The sequence below is a fragment of the Loxodonta africana genome, chromosome 23, assembly GCF_030014295.1.
Source record: "Loxodonta africana isolate mLoxAfr1 chromosome 23, mLoxAfr1.hap2, whole genome shotgun sequence".
NCBI lineage: Eukaryota > Metazoa > Chordata > Mammalia > Proboscidea > Elephantidae > Loxodonta > Loxodonta africana.
In genome coordinates, this window is record NC_087364.1 from 72,836,190 (window position 1) to 72,856,020 (window position 19,831).

The window sequence follows — 19,831 nt, forward strand, 5'->3', positions numbered from 1 at the left end:
CAATAATAAAAATAAATAAAACATTAAAAAGGCCAAAAAATATACTAATTGCAAGCATAAAATATTCAGTACTAAGGAACATAATTCAATTATGATTTAATTCTAAAACCACTATAGGAAACACATTTAAAAAATAATCTGCAAAGTCTGAAATGCAAATTTAGTGATTATACCATTCTAGCAAGCTAAATCCTTTTCAGATTCCTTTTTAATCACGAAAAAAGTGATTACAGAAATATGGGTTGTGCGATTACTTTCCATAAGACCCTGTGGCTGTGCTACTTTTAAATTAAGACCTTAAAATAGGCCCATTATTCTAAAATACTATTTAAAAGCTTCTAATATAACGAAATGATACACTGAGATAAAAACTGTCTGGTGGGCATAGATCAACAGTTCGTTGCTTATCGTAACACCTCTTTCATCCTGTAACTTACCACTCGAACACTTCTTAGAAGTAACATAACTCCAGTTATGGCCATTCCAGTGCTGATGTTCTACAGAGAGAGATTTAAGGATTAATTCTCACAATAGTGAAATACCAATTAAAAGGAGGTTAAAAAAACCCAAAAAACTGTCTTCCCTATATCTCTCTGTCCCAATACCAGATATCCTTTAACTGAAAGCCCACCTTTCCCCGAAAAATGTGACTGCACACTCACCCATTAATCCTCCATCCCCTTTGAGCTTTTATAACACTCCCGGTCTGTCCCAAGCAATCTGCATGCGCGGTAATTATGGACATATGATGCTGATAGCACTGCCTTAACCACAGTTCCTTGAATACATGAACCAGCCTAATGCTTCTCGTGAAATGCCCACAGGAAATCTGACCATGAAAAAACCAAACCGAACCCGCTGCTGTCAAGTTGATTCCGACTCATAGCGACCCTATACAAACCCAGTGCCGTCGAGTTGACTCCGACTCATAGCGACCCTATAGGACAGAGTAAAACTGCCCCATAGGGTTTCCAAGGAGTGGCTGGTGGACTCGAATTGCCAACCTCTTCTGGTTGGCAGCTGAGCCCTTAACCACTACGTCACCAGAGCTCCAAATCAGACCATAACCCTGAGTTTATGGTGGAAATCTTAAGTATTTGGTAGGAAACCTTATCACTAAAACCTTAAAATATAGCACCTTAGCAAATATATGTGGGTAAATGGTTGGGAAAAATAGTGATGCAAAGATGTGGAGAAAGTGGGGCCCTTATCCATTGCTAGGTAACCTGGTACAGCTACTATGGAAAACAGTCTGGTGGTTTCTCAAGAGGTTCACGGTAGAATTATCACATAATCCAGCAATTCCACTCCTGGATGTACACCCAAAAGAACTACAAACTGAACGGCAAACAGACACACACCAATGTTTATTACAGCACATTGGCAAACAATGGAAACAGGCCTAAGTGCCCAGCAACCGATGAATAAAACTCAAAAACAATTGCCATCAAGATGATTCCAATCATAGCGACCCTATAGGTTAGAGAAGAACTGCCCTGTAGGGTCTCCAAGGAGCGGATGGTGGATTCGAAGTGCTAACCTTTTGGTTGGCAGTCTGAGCTCTTATCCACTGAGCCAGTACGGCTCCAAGAGATGAATAGATAAACAAAATGTGGTATATACATATAACGGAATATTCCTCAGCCGTAGAGAAACTGAAGTCCTGATACGTGCTATAACACGGACAAACTCTGACATTATGCTGAGTGAAATAAGTCAGTCACAAAAAGACAAATACCACATGATCCTACTTACACGAAGTATCTAGAACAGGCAAACGTATACAGACCAAAGTTTATTAGCGGCTGCCAGGGGCGAGTGCACGGAGGTGGAAAGAGGACTCAGCGCTTAGGAGACCCCGAGCTTCTGTTAAGGATGATGGTATAATCTGGGAATGGATCAGGACCACTGACAACACCAGGAGCAAGCATGTCACCGAACTATACACGTAAAGGTGGCTGAAATGTCAAATGCTGTTAACTTTGTATTTACAATAAAAAAGCAGGAAAAAAAAAAAAAACTTAGTGATGTTGTTGAAGTGTTTCATTTAAACTGAAATAGAGCTAATAAGAGTTCAATTAAAAAGAATCCTGCAACTCCCTAAAAAAGAATGACAATCTAACACATTTTCCTTCAACATATTACAACTAGGTATATGAGAAATAAAGGCGTAAATATACAGAAGGGGACAGCGTTGGGGTTTTGTGATTAGGCTATTTGGAATGACACGTCCGCGTGCTAAAACGATTCCTCCTGAATGAATTCCCTCTCAGGTCATTTTTTAATTTCAGACGGCCCATGCACTGACCCCTGCTCACCTGGAAGAAACAAGGACTTGTCAGTGAACACACAGACCTGGCACCCATTAACGCTACACGTACCTATCCAGGTCTCCTAAGGGCTAAGGCTACAACTGAGAGGACAAGAGACAAGCCCCTGGCCCCCTGCTGCCTGGCTGCAGAGCATTTGCAAAGCTCACCCGACTCAGAATTTTAAATTTTTTAACAGTTAACCACTGCTGAAAACACTCTTCATTCACTTTGGCTTCTGCAACACCTTCACTTTCCCGATTTCCATCGTCCCTCACTGCCTGCTCCTAGGTCTTTGCTGACTTCTTTTCACTACCCTGACTCTAAGCGTTAGTTAGGGTGACCCCAGTCTCAGCTTTAGGCCTTCTTCTGTACCCTTCCTCATTTGCTCTGACTTCAGGTTCATGCGGCTCACTCACAAGGTTCTGTGTCCAGTTCTGATCTCCCCTCAACACTGGTCTCTCCGGTGGCCTAAAACAGCGTCTAGGATTCCTGTCAGAAGTCTCAGGACCATCTTCATGTTCACAGGTCTCCCCTTTAACAGGCATCTGTCTAAAACACGCTAGATCTTCCCCCAACAAATCATTTACCCCAACGATCCCCCGCCCAGTGGCAGCCCCCTTTGAGACGTCTCTTCCTCTCCCACCCCACGCCCAATCCACCCTTAGGGGCTCCCCGCAGGCACCTAACCTCCCTGGCTCCTCCCCACAGCTCCATCCCACAGCAATCCCAGTGATCTTTGAAAACGTCGCTCTAGGAGTTTCTCCCAAAGTGTGAATTCAGGCACCTCAGCTGACGAATTACCTGGCCCTTGTTGGGCGGTTTGTACAGCAAACCTGGAGGATGCCAAAAAGTCGGACATCTTTTTAGTCGATTTAAAAGAATTTTTTTAAAAATAGCATTTTGAAAATAAAATAATAAATTTTTATAAAAGCAAAAAAAAAAAAAAGCCATAATCAGCATGTCCCTCTCCTGCTCAAACTGCGGTGACCTCTCACTTTGTTTAAAAAAAAAAAAAAGAAAAATACGCGTTCACCCAAGGCGCCCGCAGGTCCACTTGGCCCCCTCCCCAGTGCTCTAAGGGGCCCGGGGTCCCCCCGCGTGGGCGGCGTCGCGCTCTCCCGGGGGTCCCCCCGCGTGGGCGGCGCCGAGCTCTCCCGGGGGTCCCCTCGCGTGGGCGGCGCCGAGCTCTCCCGGGGGTCCCCTCGCGTGGGCGGCGCCGAGCTCTCCCGGGGGTCCCCCCGCGTGGGCGGCGCCGAGCTCTCCCGGGGGTCCCCCCGCGTGGGCGGTGCCGAGCTCTCCCGGGGGTCCCCCCGCGTGGGCGGCGCCGAGCTCTCCCGGGGGTCCCCTCGCGTGGGCGGCGCCGAGCTCTCCCGGGGGTCCCCCCGCGTGGGCGGTGCCGAGCTCTCCCGGGGGTCCCCTCGCGTGGGCGGCGCCGAGCTCTCCCGGGGGGGGGTCCCCCCGCGTGGGCGGCGCCGAGCTCTCCGGGGGGGGTCCCCCCGCGTGGGCGGTGTCGCGCTCTCCCAGGGGTCCCCTCGCGTGGGCGGCGTCGCGCTCTCCCGGGGGGGTCCCCTCGCGTGGGCAGCGCCAAGCTCTCCCGGAGGTCCCCCCGCGTGGGCGGTGTCGCGCTCTCCCGGGGGTCCCCTCGCGTGGGCGGCGTCGCGCTCTCCCGGGGGGGTCCCCTCGCGTGCGCAGCGCCAAGCTCTCCCGGAGGTCCCCCCGCGTGGGCGGTGTCGCGCTCTCCCGGGGGTCCCCTCGCGTGGGCGGCGCCGAGCTCTCCGGGGGGGGTCCCCCCGCGTGGGCAGCGCCGAGCATCAGGCACCGTGGGCCCCGGGCCTCCCCGCGACACGTCTCCCTCAGGCTCGCTCCGCGCGCCCTGCGCCCACCGCTCCCCGGACGGCGGGGCTGCCCTACCCGAACGAGGGCCAGGTGGTCGTCAGCCCACTGCGACAGCCGCGCCACCACGTTGGGCGCCGCTCCTTCTCGGCCTGGCGGCGGCGACGCTGGGACACCCGGCCCGGCCGCCATGTTCCCGGCGTCCTGCGAGCCCGCGCCGCTGGGGGTGGGGACAGGGCGCTCCTGGGGGGGAGAGGGTCTTCCTGGGCGGGGGGACAGGGCGCCCCGGGGGCTGCGGAGGGGGGGACAGGGCGCTCCTGGGGGGGAGAGAGGGCCTTCCTGGGGGGGGGACAGGGCGCTCCTGGGGGGGAGAGAGGGCCTTCCGGGCGGGGGGACAGGGCGCTCCTGGGGCTGCGAGGGGTGGGGACAGGGCGCTCCTGGGGGGGGGGAGAGGGCCTTCCTGGGCGGGGGGACAGGGCGCTCCGAGGGGGGGAGAGGGCCTTCCTGCGGGGGGGACAAGGCGCTCCTGGGGCTGCGGGGGGGGGGTACAGGGCCCTCCTCGGGGGGCGGGGACAGGGCGCTCCTGGGACGGCGGCGAGGGGGGAGGCAGGGCGCTCCTGGGGCTGCGCGGGGGAAGACCACAGTCCTCGGCCGGGGAAGAAGGGCTGTGCTCCTCAAGAGGCAGGGAGCGCGCGTGTTCCTCGGGCGGCAGAGGGCGGCAGGGGGCGCGCGTGCTCCTCGGGCGGCAGAGGGCGGCAGGGGGCGCGCGTGCTCCTCGGGCGGCAGAGGGCGGCAGGGGGCGCGCGTGTTCCTCGGGCGGCAGAGGGCGGCAGGGGGCGCGCGTGCTCCTCGGGCGGCAGAGGGCGCGCGTGCTCCTCGGGCGGCAGAGGGCGGCAGGGGGCGCGCCTAGGCCTCTGATGAGGAAGGGCGCCTCTGCTGGTCGGGCGGGGAGGCAGCGAATGCTGCGCGCTCCTCGGGGAGCGGCGGGGGTCGTGTGCTTCTCGGGCAGCGTGGAGTGCTGTGCTGTCCCGAAGGGCAGGTCTCACTGCCAGCAGCCTCAGGGTGGCTCTGCAACAGGCTTTTCACTTCTTCAGTCAGCTGTGCAAGGAGCCCTGGTGGCGCAGTGGCTAAGCGCTCCACGGCTAACAGAAATCCTTGATTCGGGTTCATAACGACCCGCATTGGGTTTCCGGGGCTGTAAATCTCTAAGGTAGATGTTACCGACCCCTAGAAGATGGGTTCTTGTCTGGCACGCTCAAACCTGCCAATTATCTGGACATCAGTCTTTGAGAAAGAGGAAATAACTTTATTGCAATGGGCAGAGCAAGCAGCTGGGAGAAAGTTCCTCAGATCTGGCTCCCTGAGCTATGGGGAACCAGGGCTTATATGTGATTTGGGCAGCAAGATGGTCACTGCACAGGCATACTGGGGAGGGAAAATTATAGAAGGTGGCCAGGAAACAGGAGGTGATGCGGTTCTTGTGGGACCTCTCGCTTTGGAAGAGGGCCTTCGTGCTGATTTTCCGTCTTGATTCATTCCACCTGTTGCTGTGTTGTAGTCAATTAGTGGTCACAGCTGGCCCTTCTGCCCATTCAGGGCAGGCCATATCTGGCTGGGGCAGTTTAAGGACTGATGGAAATTTACTGGCATTCATAGGGTCAAGTTACACAGATTTCACATCTTTCGCTCTCAAAGACATACAGCCTTGGAAACTCTAATGGGCAGTTCTACTCTGTCCTATAGGATTGCCCTGAGTCAGAATCCACTTGATGGCAGTGGGTGGGTCAGTGGTGGGCAGTTCTCCAGCCCCAGTTATCAGACATCTGAACAGTGACCCCTCAGCTTTTACTCAGTGTTTTCCTACAGCACGGGTGATCTCTGGTGAGGGACGGGGGCTGGAGGATTTGTTGTCCCTGCTGGTGGGGTGATTATCAATTTGTGACTTCAGCCGTAGTTTGGTTTCTTGTATATGACAGAAGAAAGGAAACTGAAATAGTCCATTGTTTCTGCCTGCTGCCAAACACAATACACAGATTTTTAACATTGGAATCGTGCACTGAAGTTTTCAGAGTTGCTTTGTAAGCCTAATATCAGATGCTCTGAATCTTAGAGGTACTAATTGACTAAATGTAGGGAGCTGCCATATTCAAGAAATCAACACAATATATTTAAAGAAACGAACAAGAATCAGGTGCAGAACAGTCCAGATGCTATGATAACACTTGATTAAAAAAATTTCTCTGTGTGTGTGTGGTGTGTGTGCATGTGTCTAAATCAAGATCACCCAGCCAAGAGGTGATGAGTTGGGACAGGTTTCAGCGGAGCTTCCAGATTAAGATAGACTAGGAAGAAGGACCTGGAAGTCTACTTCTGAAAAAATTGGTCAGTGAAGACCTTATGAATAGCAGCAGAAGGCAAAGAATATTGAATATACCATGGACTGCCAGAAGAATGAACAAGTCTGATATGAAATACAGCCAGAGTGCTCCTTGGAAGCGAGGATGGCGAGACATCATCTCACATAGATTGGACATGTTGTCAGGAGGGACCAGTTCCTGGAGAAGGACATCATGCTTAGTAAGGCAGAGGGGCAGCGAAAAATAAGACCCTCAACAAGACAGACTGACACAGTGGCTGCAACAACGGGCTCAAGCATAACAATTGTGAGGATGGTGCAGGACCGGGCAGTGTTTTGTCCCGTGTACATAGGGTTATTATGAGTTGGAACTGACTCGATGGCACTAACAACATACGCAAAGGTAAAATGTATGGCAAAAACAGCAGAAAGAATGGGAGGAATTAGAAATACATTGTTGTAAGATCCTTACAGTATACATGAAGTGGCATAATATTTGAAGGGAGATTTCAGTGAATTAAAGATATGCATGGTAAACCCGGGAACCCCGGTAGCATAGTAGTTAAGTGCTACGGCTGCTAACCAAAGGCTGGGTAGTTCGAATCTGCCAGGCGCTCCTTGGAAACTCTATGGCGCAGTTCTCCTCTGTCCTATAGGGTTGCTATGAGTCGGAATTGACTCAACGGCACTGGATTTGGTTTTGGTTTTATGGTAAACCCTAGCTTCAGCACTAAAAATACTTTTAAAGCAGAACTACATTGCCAAGAGTAGGGTAAAATGGAACAGGAAATTCCCCAAAGCAGCAAAACTGATCCAAATGAGGCAAAAGAAAAAAAAGGATAGGCCGAACAGGGCACAGTTAGCAAGGTAATAAATTTAAATCCAACAATGTCCACATTACATTAAATGAAAAATGGTCTAAACATCCAAATTTAAAAAGGCTGTCATAAAAAAAAAAAAAAGCAACACCCATTACATGCTCTGTATGAGAAACCCACTTAAGATATGAGCACATAGATAGGTTAAAAGCAAAAGAATGGAAATAGATACATCATTCTAGTACTAATCAAAAGGATGCTGGAGTGGCTATATTAATATCATGCAAAGTAGAGTTCAGAACAAGGAATATTATCAGGGATAAAGAGGGGCAAGACATAATGATAAAGAAGTCAATTCATCAAGAAGACATCGTTGTTAACTGCAGTTGAGTCAGGCCCCCAACTCATGGTAACATAAAAATGATAAATGTGTATGTACCTAACAACAGAACTTCAGAATACATAAAGCAGAAACTGAAGAACTGAAAGGAGAAAGAGACAAACCCACTATCACAGCTGGAGACTTCAACACTCCTTTCTCAGGGTATTAGCGTTCCATTGTTGTAACAAATCACAAGCTTAGTTCACTGAAACAACACAAATTCACTGCCTTACAGTTCTGTAGGTTAGAAATCTGACAGGAGTCTCACTGGGCTAAAACTAAGGTAGAGGGAGGGTGTGGTCTTTCTGGAGGTTCTCAGGGATAAACTGTTACCTTGTCTTTTCCAGTTTCCAGAGGTTTTCTGCATTCTTTGGCTTCTGGGCCCCTTCTTTCATCTTCGAAGCCAGCAACAGCAGGTCAAGTTCTTCTCACATCACTTCACTCTCACCTCCTCCTCTGCTTCTTTTCTACTTTTACGAACACATGTGAACCCACTTGAATACTCCAGGGTAATCTCCCCTATCTCAGAATCCTTAATTTAATGACGTCTGCAAAGTCTCTTTTACCATGTAAGGTAACATATTCACAGGACGTGAACATCTGTGGGGGCATCACTCTGCCTACCCCGGCTCAGTAATCAAAAAACTAGGTAGACAGGAAATCAGTAAGGACATCAAGGATTGGACAACACTCAACCAGCCAGACCTGACTGACATTTATAGAACACTCCACCCAACAATAGCGGAATGCACATTCTTTACTCATGGAATATTCACCAAAACAGGCCATATTCTGGGCCCTAGAACAGTCTTCAACAAATTAAAAAGAATTTAAATTATAGCAAGCATGTTGTTGTCTGACCACACTGGAATTATGCTAGAAATCAGCAATAGAAAGATAGCTAGAAAATTCCCAAATATTTAGAAATTAACTCACTTCTAAGTAAGCCATAGGTCAAAGAAGAAATCATGAGGAAAATTAGGAGGAAAACAAAAAACTCCATCTCCTACCTAGAGCAGATGTCTTACTGTTTTCCCCTCCGCACCATCCCTAAACCAATGCAATCCAGGGGCCATGATAACCTGCAATAGCTGATTTAACAAAGTCTACATTATTCTGCCTAGGGATGAATATGTAATAGAAATAGCCCAGCATGGGTTTTGGCACTTTGAGGTCCTATTCAAAGAGGTCTTACTTCTTTACTCTTCCTGATCTAGAGGATAACTGCTCAAAATCTATAGATGTCTATGTGTGCACATGCATGCATGTGTACACACACACATCACACAAAATCTATAGATGTCTGTATGTGCACACGCATGCATGTGTACACACACACATCACACAAAATCTATAGATGTCTGTGTGCACACGCATGCATGTGTACACACACACACATCACACAAAATCTATCAAGAATAAGTGATAATTCTAGAGGCATTAAGGTCAATCCATATCAAAGACCCAAGTAAAACGAAATCCTTGACAACTTCAGTCTTTTCTGTGTTTTTCCCGATGTTGCTTATCAGACCAGTCGTGCGGATTTTTGTTTTACGTTGAGGTGTAATCCACACTGAAGGCTGTGGTCTTCGATCTTCATCAGTGTTTTCATCAGCTGCTGCGGAGCAGATTTCGACCCGTGGTGATCCCATGTAAGTGAAGCGGACTGCTCCGTAGCTTTTAAGGGAGCAGATCACCACCTGTCCTACGAGGCGCCTCTGGGTGGGTTTGAACCAACAACCTTTCCACTAGTCGTCGAACACTTAACCTTTTGCACCACCCAGGGACCCTGATATACAGATTATGACTTATATACAGAAATAAACCAGCAGGGAGTACCTGATCAGCAATTTTGAAAAGATCTGAGCTAGGACTGGAAAAAAGGGATGAAATAAAACCTACCATTTCTTTTTTTCACATTATCAGCCTAGTAGAAAATTCAAAAAGCTGTGGAAGTATGATTTTGAAATGGTTTGACCAATTCTTTGTTTTTAAAACTCGAGTTATTTCCTTCTGCTTTTGTAATAATCTTCACCTCATGACTTACGGAGTCTGATTTCTTCATGTAAACCTAGTTTTTGCTTCAACTCACAGTTTACTACTGGGATATTAGATTTAAAATCTCTACCAACAGGAGTGGATTGTTTTAATTATACCCTTAAATTGAATACTTTGCCCCTACGTAGGACAAAATATAAAAGGAAACATTTAATTATTTGAGACTGAACTCTTGGTTCTAAAACTGAGTTTTTCAATATCCATCCCAGACCTTTAACCGTAATATAGCAACAACACGTTATTAAAACAACATATATATGATGAATTAACTGCAAGACAATTTCAAAAAGCACAAGATAAAATATATTGCCTAAGTTTTTCATATCTATTATTTGTATTTGCAGATAGTATAGGGTTTCTGGAGCAGGGGCAGACGCCTCCATCGTTACCCCTAGGGCAACTAATAAGAGCCACATCAGACGTTACCCTACATGTTCCAGGGTTTGTACTATAGATGAGGAACTCAAAAATGTGAATATGGTGGTTATACAGAGCACCTTTATGGCAGTCCTCCTATCCTCCAGACAGAGGGAGAGAAATCTTCTCTACTATAAAGACATTCCCCTTGGGAAGGCTCTGAGTTCTTACCATTTAGAATGTAAATATATTTCTCTAGAGGGAAGACAAGACTAGCTGTCTTCAGATTTACTATCTGGACGCACATATTGGAGAAGTAATCGTTTTCGGTTTTTTTCATCATCTACTCAGTCATGATTTAACTTCCAAGGCTTCTCTTTCAGCACAGGTCCAGGTCCTCAGTTTCGGTGAAATTTGCTCAGGAAGCCCTACATCAGTACGGAAACACAGAAATAGTTTCTCTACGGTCCCACGCTGTCCTTTAAAGAAATTCTTCAAAATTATAACCACTGAAAAAGCCATTACCCAAATACAAATATTTCAAAAATAAAAGATTTTATAATTTTCCCAATAAAATTCTTCTTTGTAATCCCAAATCATCTACCATCTAGGCATTGCCTGCTTAAAGGGAAAGTGTGCTGCCCCATCCTGCCCCTCCTTTTACCCAGAGATACCATCTGTAACTGAGGCTGGCGTCATTAAAAAAAAGAAAAAAAAAAAAAGGCTGGGTGGTGAGTGTGCCTCACTTCAGATCCGTGTATTTGGTTTTAATTCTATAATGCCAATCTACCACAATTTTAACATGAACGATTTTAAGGTACATCCAGCTATTAATAAAAATGAAAACAAGAATATTTCATTCATGTTTTATTTTTTAAAGATCGATTGTGTAACAATCATTTTAGGCATTTAAATAACCCAGAACATAAAAATCTAGAGAATTTCAAATATATTTCAAAAACTGAAGTATTTCATAAAAGATGAGTTTAATGTTCATCTTTTAATAAATTAAACAAATATAACTAAAAATTTCACATATATTCAAAATACTTAGATACTGCTAACTGCCAAGGCAATGCTAGATCATCTAAAAATGGTAACAACAGAAATGATATTGCACTATACATTTTTAATTAGAAATTGTACATGGGTGTAATTATCTCAACAACGACCAGCTCTTAACATTGATAGTTTTTTCACTCTGACACAAATCCTTGCAAAGGCAGTATCTGAGGACAATGGATATAGACTCGCTAATATAACTCGACAGCAGTTATATGTTAATTTAAAATATCAAATTTTGTCCCAATTTTATACTTTATTTTATAAACGCATGTGATTAAATGATTTCAGTGTCATATAAGACAAGATTAAACTCTTTGCAATATTTAATGCCATTTTGATGAAAATAATAAGTTTTAATATTTATATTTTATATTAATGATTAATTAAATTTAACTAACTAAACCTAACTAAACCAACCAAACCAAACCTGTTGCCCTTGAGTCAATTCCAACTCATGGCGACCCCACAGGACAGAACAGAACTTCCCCACGGGTCTCCAAGGAGCGGCTGGTAGATGGGAACTGCCAGCCTTTCAGTTAGCGGCCGAACCAGGGAATTAAATTTTAGAGACTTATGATAAACTATGTTAAGTTTCCCTAAAAATTATACCAGTACCTTGTTCATTCCAGTCATTCTTTTCAAACAGTATTCTTCACACAAAATTGTTATAAAATATAAACTATGCAAATTAACATTGCTAATATTTTAATAGGCTCTTTTTAATTACACATTTGAGCAAAATATTTTAAAAAGGCGAAATATACAAAATCCCAGGATGTTCGTTCTGTTGCATAAAACCAGTTTCCCTGCAAAATGTCCCACCCAACCCCCGCAATAGAACAAAGCTCCTAAAAGGCAACCTTTAGAAGTCAATAATCAGGGCCATTTCTGTTTCACTTGATATGTGACTTGTGCGCAGCAAAACAGAACTCCAGGGAGGAGAATTAACTCTGTGCCCGGCCTGCCTGGCTAACCTACTGGGGCGGTACTCTGAAGATTGTACTAGCAGTTTTATTTCACCCGTAGGAAACAGAAAGGCTCTCAATCCCAAACCAAACTGTGATTACACAAAAATTTTGGCACTGTCAAATCAGGCAGATTTAAACTGAAGTGGAAAAGAATAGGGTCTATAAAAGGTATTTTAATCTTCCAAGACAAAATAATTATGCCCTGCTTGATAAATCAAAGACATTGCAGGCGCCTCTGGGTGGACTTGAACCAACGACCAGCTGAGTGCATTAACTGTACCACCAGGGACTCCTCCCATCTCTACTAGTAACATCTTATCTACTCTAGTCCCTCTGAGTTCAAGTTCAGCACTACAAATGTAGTGACCTTCTAGTTTTCATCGGATTATTCTTTTAATACTGTTTTCGGGATGCTTTAAATAATTTCGCAACAATTATTTCAAATTTATGCTTATGGTTCCCAGTACAGCCCACATTCAATAAGGCCACAGTTCTTATATATATATATTTTTATCACAGTTCATTCAAGGAGTTTAACAAGAATGCTCTCCAGAAAAAGAAAAGTACACATCCAGAGTTTTGCAAGTCAGGAGTTTCAGGGCCACAATGACATTTGTTAGATAAAAAACTGTTGCAAGAAAGGGATAAAATTCAACAATAGACTTAACCTATACAACTATGTTTGAACACATGAAAAATTTGTAATAATACAAACAGGAAGAAATAAGATGTAATTGGAGTCCCGGTGGCTCCAGTGGTTCAGACTACCACTGCTTACCAAGAGATTGGTAGTTTGAATCCACCAGCCTATCCTTGAAAACCCTATGGGGCGGTTCTACTGTCCTACAGGGTCACTGTCAGTCAGAATCGACTCAATGGCAAGAGGGTAAGATGTAATTATGGCAATATAGTTCTCAATGCAAAAGTTAAAAATTAAAATACATTTCACATGTGAGAGTTACTTTTTTTTATTCAAGTAAGTATATTAATTATAATACATGATAATGGAAAACCAATGTGACAAAGTATTGCAATCTGTGGTTTGGTTCTAGGATGAACATTTTTCCGGGTGATTCTTCAGGATCTGACATCAACGCCCCACACAGGCTTTCCACGGGCAACGCATGAGCTCTGGAGGCCACCGCACCTATCTTTCTTCAGATGCTGAGTGCCATTTTCTCCCACCCATTTATCCTCCATTACTTATAAAATCCCCAACCTAAAATCCAACCTATGTCATAAAAGTAACAAAATTAGGAGTTAGTATCTATTTTCCCACCAAGATAAAGTTATCATGTAAGACTCATTTTCTCTAATTTTTGAAGGATTTATATAGTCCCTAGAGTTAGAGGAATAAACAACACAAAATATGTAAAGAACCTTATCACTGGGAATATATGATATGTTGGAAATTTGTCAAGGTACTCAAAAGGACAATTTTCCGGGGGTAGTAACTCTCCACTGGAAATTATAGTTTATAATTTTATTTATAATTAGTATTTTAATACGTGGAAATACAGTACTTGATTTGGCATAAAGTAATTGTGAGCTCTTTCCTCACTAGTAAAGTGCTTGCTTCAGAAACATTCTTCAACCAGATGATTTAACTTTTCAAAAGCGAAAAATGTCTTTGTCTCTCTCTTTAAAACATTAGTTTTTAAATTGTGGTATTACTCATTTAAATTTTACTTAGTAGGACAGCTTTACTGTTCTTTTGGTAATGGAAAGAAAAAAAAACTTAAAGAATAACATTTAATTTTTATTTTCAAACCTTTGCCATGAACATACGTACAATGCTCGATTGATCCCTCACTGTGTTTGAGTGCCATGAAGCACTCGTGACAGAAAATACATCGCATAAGCTTCAGGGTAAAAATTAACAAGGAATCAAAACATCTTTCAAAAAAGATGAGGGTGGGGGAAATCAATAAATTAAAAATCATAGCTTTCATTTTATAAAAAATAATTTGAATCTTTAATGCCTACAAAAGCGGGAAATGCATTGAAAACAGTCTTTTTAATACAGATTCATTCCTTACAATGTGGTTATGGTCAGAAAAAAAAAAAAAAAACAACTAAAATGGCATTTCAGTAGTCTGCACTCTCTCCTCAGCAAATTCCATACGAAATTTACCTAACTTGTGACTCAAAGTAAGATGTTAGCCATCAACAAGGTCAGACTAGTTGTAGTTGGTACTGGAATATCAAGGTCTGTCCCACTTAATATATTCCACCAAAACATGAAATACAGCTCAACAACAGGTACTGATAACAATACTTGACTGCAGGGTTACCGCTTCCATGGCTACTGCACTGCGGCTTAAAACACGCTCCGGTCAGTCAATCAAAGAAGACACAAATCACATAACAAGGCCAGAAAAGTTGTTTTAGAACCAATTTCCTGAACTTGAAGTAAACTTTAAATACATTGACAAGGCAAGGAACAACATAATCAACTATACAGAGTGGTCTCTCTTCTTCACTCCTTTGGCATCTTTACGTTACTAGCGTCCTTGTCCACGCTCCTGTGCACTGACTGTCAGAGCTCTCTGTACTAAAGCCCATCTACAGTTACCTTTCTAGAGCGTCCAGAACTGAAGGCGTCAATTGCTCCTTTTGCACTTCCACGAAGATGTCCCTTCATCCTGTAACCTTTTAAATTTTGGACCCAGAAAGAACCACCAGCCAAATCCAATAAAAACACAAACAATGGACTCCACGTAGTAACCATCCAGTGCTGTAACACACGAGCCACCGAATTTTTTGCAAAGCTGTAAAAACAAAACGATAAATACTTCACATTTCAAAATAGAGGTATTCAGCAATGTTGTACATTCTACTTTGGTGAGTAGCATCTGGGGTCTTAAAAGCCTATGAGTGGCCATCTCAGATATTCCACTGGTCTCACCCTTTCGGGAATAAGAGAGAATGAAGAAAACTAAAGATACAAGGGAAAGATTAGTACAAAGGACTAATGGACCACAACTGCCAACTAGATGGTGCCCAGCTACCACCACTGACTGCTCTGACAAGGATCAAAATAAAGGGTCCCGGACAGAGCTGAAGAAAAACGTAGACCAAAACTCTAACTCACAAAAAAGACTTACTGGTCTGACAGACACTGGCGAAACCCCAAGAATGTGCCCGCCCCCCCAGACACCCTTTTAGCTCAGTAATAAAGCCACTTCTGAGGTTCACCCTTCAGTCAAAGATCAGACAGGGCCATAAAACAAAATGAGACTAAAGGGACACACCAGCCCAGGGGCAAGGACTAGAAAGCAGGAAGGGACAGGAAAGCTGGCAAGAGGGAACCCAAGGTCAAAAAGGAGAGTGCTGACATGCCATGGAGTTGTTAACCAATGTCATAAAACAATATGTATACTACTTGTTTAATGAGAAGCTACTTTGTTCTGTAAACCTTTATCTAAAGTACAATAAAAATAAATTTAAAAAACTATCCAGTAATTAAGGTTTTTCCACGTTGTAATTTAAAGGATTAATCAAAAAGACTTTGTTATAACATTTAAAAGTATAAAACAGTACATTCTCACTTCAAATACCAAAACATGTTAACATATCCTAATGTCTCCAATGCTACTGGTGAGACTGAAAACAATTTTCTGTTGCTGCTGTAAATACTCATTTTTCAAGACGCAGTTTTTCATATTTGCAAATGTGAAGAAATTCCCCAATGAACCGACTCTTGAAGCAGACTACTGTTACTCTGAAATAATTTATCAGCAAAGCACTCACCTTCTAGGTTTAGCTATGATTATTACATCTCTGTCATTATAAACTTATAAAACTTAGCTATTAATCAGGCAATTATTCAGTGCCTATCGTATACAGTAGTGATTCGCAAGGTGGGGGGTGAGAGACTGCCCCACCTTGCTGAGAAGCACCTTCAAGTGATCACAGTGTGTCATAACCCAGTAAGCAAGGTACCCCCAGGCTTACTTGTGCTTACTTATTAATTTGTAGTGCACATTTTCACCACATCTTTAATGTGAAACCCACTTGAAATTGTGAAACCGTGCACTACAGATTGGTAAGCATACCTTGCTTAATGTAAGCCTGTGTGTACCCCGCTTACTGGTTAATCCACCCCTGGCCACAACCCTCGATTTTGATGGGAGGCACACCCCCAGAAACTGTAGATTTCTACACTAGAAATTATGGGCAGAAAATAAAAGATATAGACCTGCTAGAAGCAAAACGGAGCCCTGGTGGCACAGTGGTTTAGTACTTGGCTGCTAACCGAAAGGTCAGGGATTCAAACCCACCAGCTGCTCTGCAGAAGAAAGATGTGGTAGTCTGCTTCCGCGAAGATTCACAGCCTTAGAAATCCTACGGGGCAGTTCTACTCTGTCCTGTAGGGTCAGTGTGCGTCAGAACTGACTTGACCGCAACGGGGTGGGTTTAGAAGCACAATGAATCTATTTTAATATTAGTTTTATTACTAGCTTATGTGACTTAAATTAAAATGTACTTACCTCAACAGCATCAGACGTTCGACAATTCTGGTTTGATGCTCCTACACACTCTTTCACTGTGAGGGGATCCACAAGCCAAAGAGCTACTGTCGAAGGCCAGTTTCCTCCCAGATTGGATACAGTATTTAAGAGGGTCATGTACGTTCCTCCAATAAGTGGATCACTGACCTTGGCATTGAAAGCCATTATGGAAACATACATGCTGTACAACGTAACCTACAGTGAAAATATAAAACGTCTTCAGTATGATCAGGCTTGTTTTTTCACTAAAGCTGAGGTGTGAATTACGAACACTGATCTCAAAACCTGAAAGTTAATTTTCATGATGCTTACTGAACTCAACTCAACAAACATTTACTAAGCACCTACTATAAACCAGGTTTTAAGTCAGATCATGGCAATACAGACAAACAAGACACAGCCCCTCTGTACCCCGGAAGAATTTATTCCAGGCTGGGAAAACAAGAACTAAGTAGTTATGATGAAATGTGGTGAGTACTGTAAAAGAAGTGCACACTCCACGCTACTGGGCATAAATATCCAAGAAATTAATTCCACCACAAGTAGTCAGGGGAGGTTCAACAGAGGCAGTAACAGATAAGGTGGCATCAGATGCATGCAGAATTAAGAATAAGCCCATATTTGTACCTAATTATATATTATATATGTGTAATTAAGAGCTCAGCTGCCAACCAAAAGGTCAGCACTTCAAATCCACCAGCTGCTCCCTGGAAACCACACGGGGCAGTTCTACTCTGTCCGACAGGGTTGCTATGAGTCGGAATCAACTTGACGGCAATGGGTTGTTCTTTTGTTTTATATACATGTATATTTATATAATACATGTATATATGATGTATGTATGCACCAAAATATTCAGAGGAACACAAATACATAATTACATTTTTCTTAAATATATGTGAAAAACAGCATTTCAAAATTTGTGTGACAAACTAAAAAAAAAAAAGCTCCTTAAGAGGCAAAAAGCGCAAAGGATCACAAATAAATACATATTTTTTCTTATATATATGTGAAGGATAGCATTTCAAAATTTATGTGACAAACTAAAGTGAAAAACCTCCTGAAGAGGCAAAAAGGGCTCAAGGCCACTAACCCTCTGATTAAGAACATGGAAACAAACCATGTTTCCAAAATACCATTCCCTTGATTACTGTTTCAAGAGGTATTCATAGAAAAAGGAGTTCCAAGGTCAAGTCAGGCTGAGAGAAGCTACACAAAGTTAAACAGGTTCGTTTTACCCTGGGCCTCCTGAAGGCCTTTCAAATGTAAAGTCCTTGAGCACAGGGATCTCCGTGTGATTTACTCACTGTTACCTTTTAGTGCGTAGAATGTACCTGGTACAGAAGAGGTGCTAGCTTAGTATTTGCAGAAGTGATTAAAACGCTACTTAAAGAGGGGCTAAGTTGTGTTATATATCATTTGTCAATTTTACTTGGCCTTGTACCTTTGTTCCCATGAAGTACCTGGCTGTTTGAGCTCTACTGGCTATGCTTTGGGAAATGCTGTAATGAAACCCGAAGTTAAAAGAGTAACTTTTGGGCAACTACATCACAGTTTTCTTTCATTTACATAGAGCGGACACTGACTAAGCTAACTCATTTATTTAATACCTATTATGTGCCTATCATTAACTCAGTACATGCAAAACAGAAAAAAATATATATATCTGACACCTTGGCCTCAATGAGTTTATAAACGTACAGTTAGTTGGACACGGTCCACTCTGAAATTCTCCAGAATGAATTGTGCAAACAACATCTGAGATCACCTGGTAGCCATATGGTTAGGTTTTAATTAAAAACTATGTGAGACATTGGTAAATATAACTTTTAAAGGGTTTACCCCAGGTTCCACAGAGAAATACAAAGTGACTCTGAGACACACGTTAGCAATAACTGCATCTGAGTCCCAAAGGTTACAACTGGGTCTCTGTCATTGACCTGAACCACTCGCGAGCCCTTAGAACAAAGCCTCATTCTACAACAGCAGCTTAGGTGAGGATAGAGCAAAGTGGGGATCATTTCTTTCAGGGCTTACAAACATACCTAACGAGGACAGTAAAAAAAGCACCTTATTAACAGTTTCCAAAATAACAAAGGGTAAGTCGTAACTTTCAATGCAGAATCTAAGCCAGAGACCTGGGACCTGTAACCCAGTAGCTGTCATGATTTCTCAATGCTTCAGAAAGAAATGGTGTTAGGGACTGAAGAAAGAAAAAAGAACCCAAACCTAGAGATGGGCTCGGAGATGCTTGGCAAGGGCAGAATCAACTGGCTTCGGCATTAATTTTGATATGTAACAGATATTCATTAAATGAAAAAGAAATGAATGAACAAATGAGGAACCCTCTTTCCAGGAACCGAATTCATTCAATCAAATGCCACGGGTTTAAAGTTAACCCTGAAATAATTTTCTCAGCGTCGAATTCGTGCTTACATCTTAAAAAATTTATGATCATTACTCTAAGGTAACTAGAGGAAAATTTCTTCTTTGTTTTCTATAGAACTGTTTATTTCCTGAGAAAACCAGAGGAGGCTTACCTGATGTAGTGCGTAGCTCAGCAGCACTACGATATAGTAATATATAGGGAATCCCCCTTGATGTTCTACTTTAGGAGTCCACCAAACTAGTAGGGCATATTCTAATCCAAGCAATAATCTATAGAAAAACAAAGACAAATAGAACAGAACATTTTTAATTAACAACAACCAGAAGGCTGTGTGCCTGCCATATGACAGAAAGCAGCTTGCATCTAAAACCTGGCAGGAGGTTAAAAAGAGAAAAAGGTGTGTCTAGATGATGTAGAAGCTAAAAATGCTTTTCAGGTCTTTTTCCATATAGATGCTACAGTCAGATATTAGTGATACTGATGAATGTTTCTCATCTTAACATTTTTTTTTTAATTTTCATAGATCAATTTATTTAGAATTACAAATATCATTAAGAATAAAAAATTTATGCATTTCTTAATTAACATAACAATTTAGCTAAATATAAACTCTGCACTGAAGTTTTGCAGTGGCACAATACCAACGAAGAATACAGAAGCATTTTGAAACTATACAAAAATTTCAAATGGAAAATAATCTTGTTTAAGTTTCATTTTACATTAACATATAAAAAGTCTCATTTTATGAGACATCTGAAAGACTCAATACCACCACCTTG

The 19,831-nt window shown here is 43.2% G+C and overlaps 2 protein-coding genes across 5 annotated transcripts in view; both read right to left on the minus strand.

Moving 5' to 3' along the window:
* C23H3orf33 (chromosome 23 C3orf33 homolog) overlaps positions 1-10,450 on the minus strand; it is a 31,184-nt gene extending 20,734 nt beyond the window's left edge. The window contains exons 1-2 of one of the 3 annotated variants that reach the window (XM_023555366.2): positions 10,348-10,450; positions 438-497 (exon numbers count right to left, since the gene is read on the minus strand). In XM_023555366.2, coding sequence (XP_023411134.1) covers positions 438-497; positions 10,348-10,350 — 63 coding nt within the window. In that variant the 5' untranslated portion in view covers positions 10,351-10,450. Of the gene's footprint in view, positions 1-437; positions 498-2,728; positions 3,221-4,223; positions 4,338-10,347 lie in introns of those variants that run through there. The other 2 variants (XM_003416196.4, XM_064275636.1) reach the window with 2 other exon arrangements.
* The window catches only part of SLC33A1 (solute carrier family 33 member 1), a 35,162-nt gene continuing 24,312 nt past the window's right edge, over positions 8,982-19,831 (minus strand). The window contains exons 4-7 of one of the 2 annotated variants that reach the window (XM_010595936.3): positions 19,204-19,321; positions 16,643-16,858; positions 14,725-14,920; positions 8,982-10,544 (exon numbers count right to left, since the gene is read on the minus strand). In XM_010595936.3, coding sequence (XP_010594238.1) covers positions 14,753-14,920; positions 16,643-16,858; positions 19,204-19,321 — 502 coding nt within the window. In that variant the 3' untranslated portion in view covers positions 8,982-10,544; positions 14,725-14,752. Of the gene's footprint in view, positions 10,545-12,640; positions 14,921-16,642; positions 16,859-19,203; positions 19,322-19,831 lie in introns of those variants that run through there. The other variant, XM_064275635.1, reaches the window with a different exon arrangement.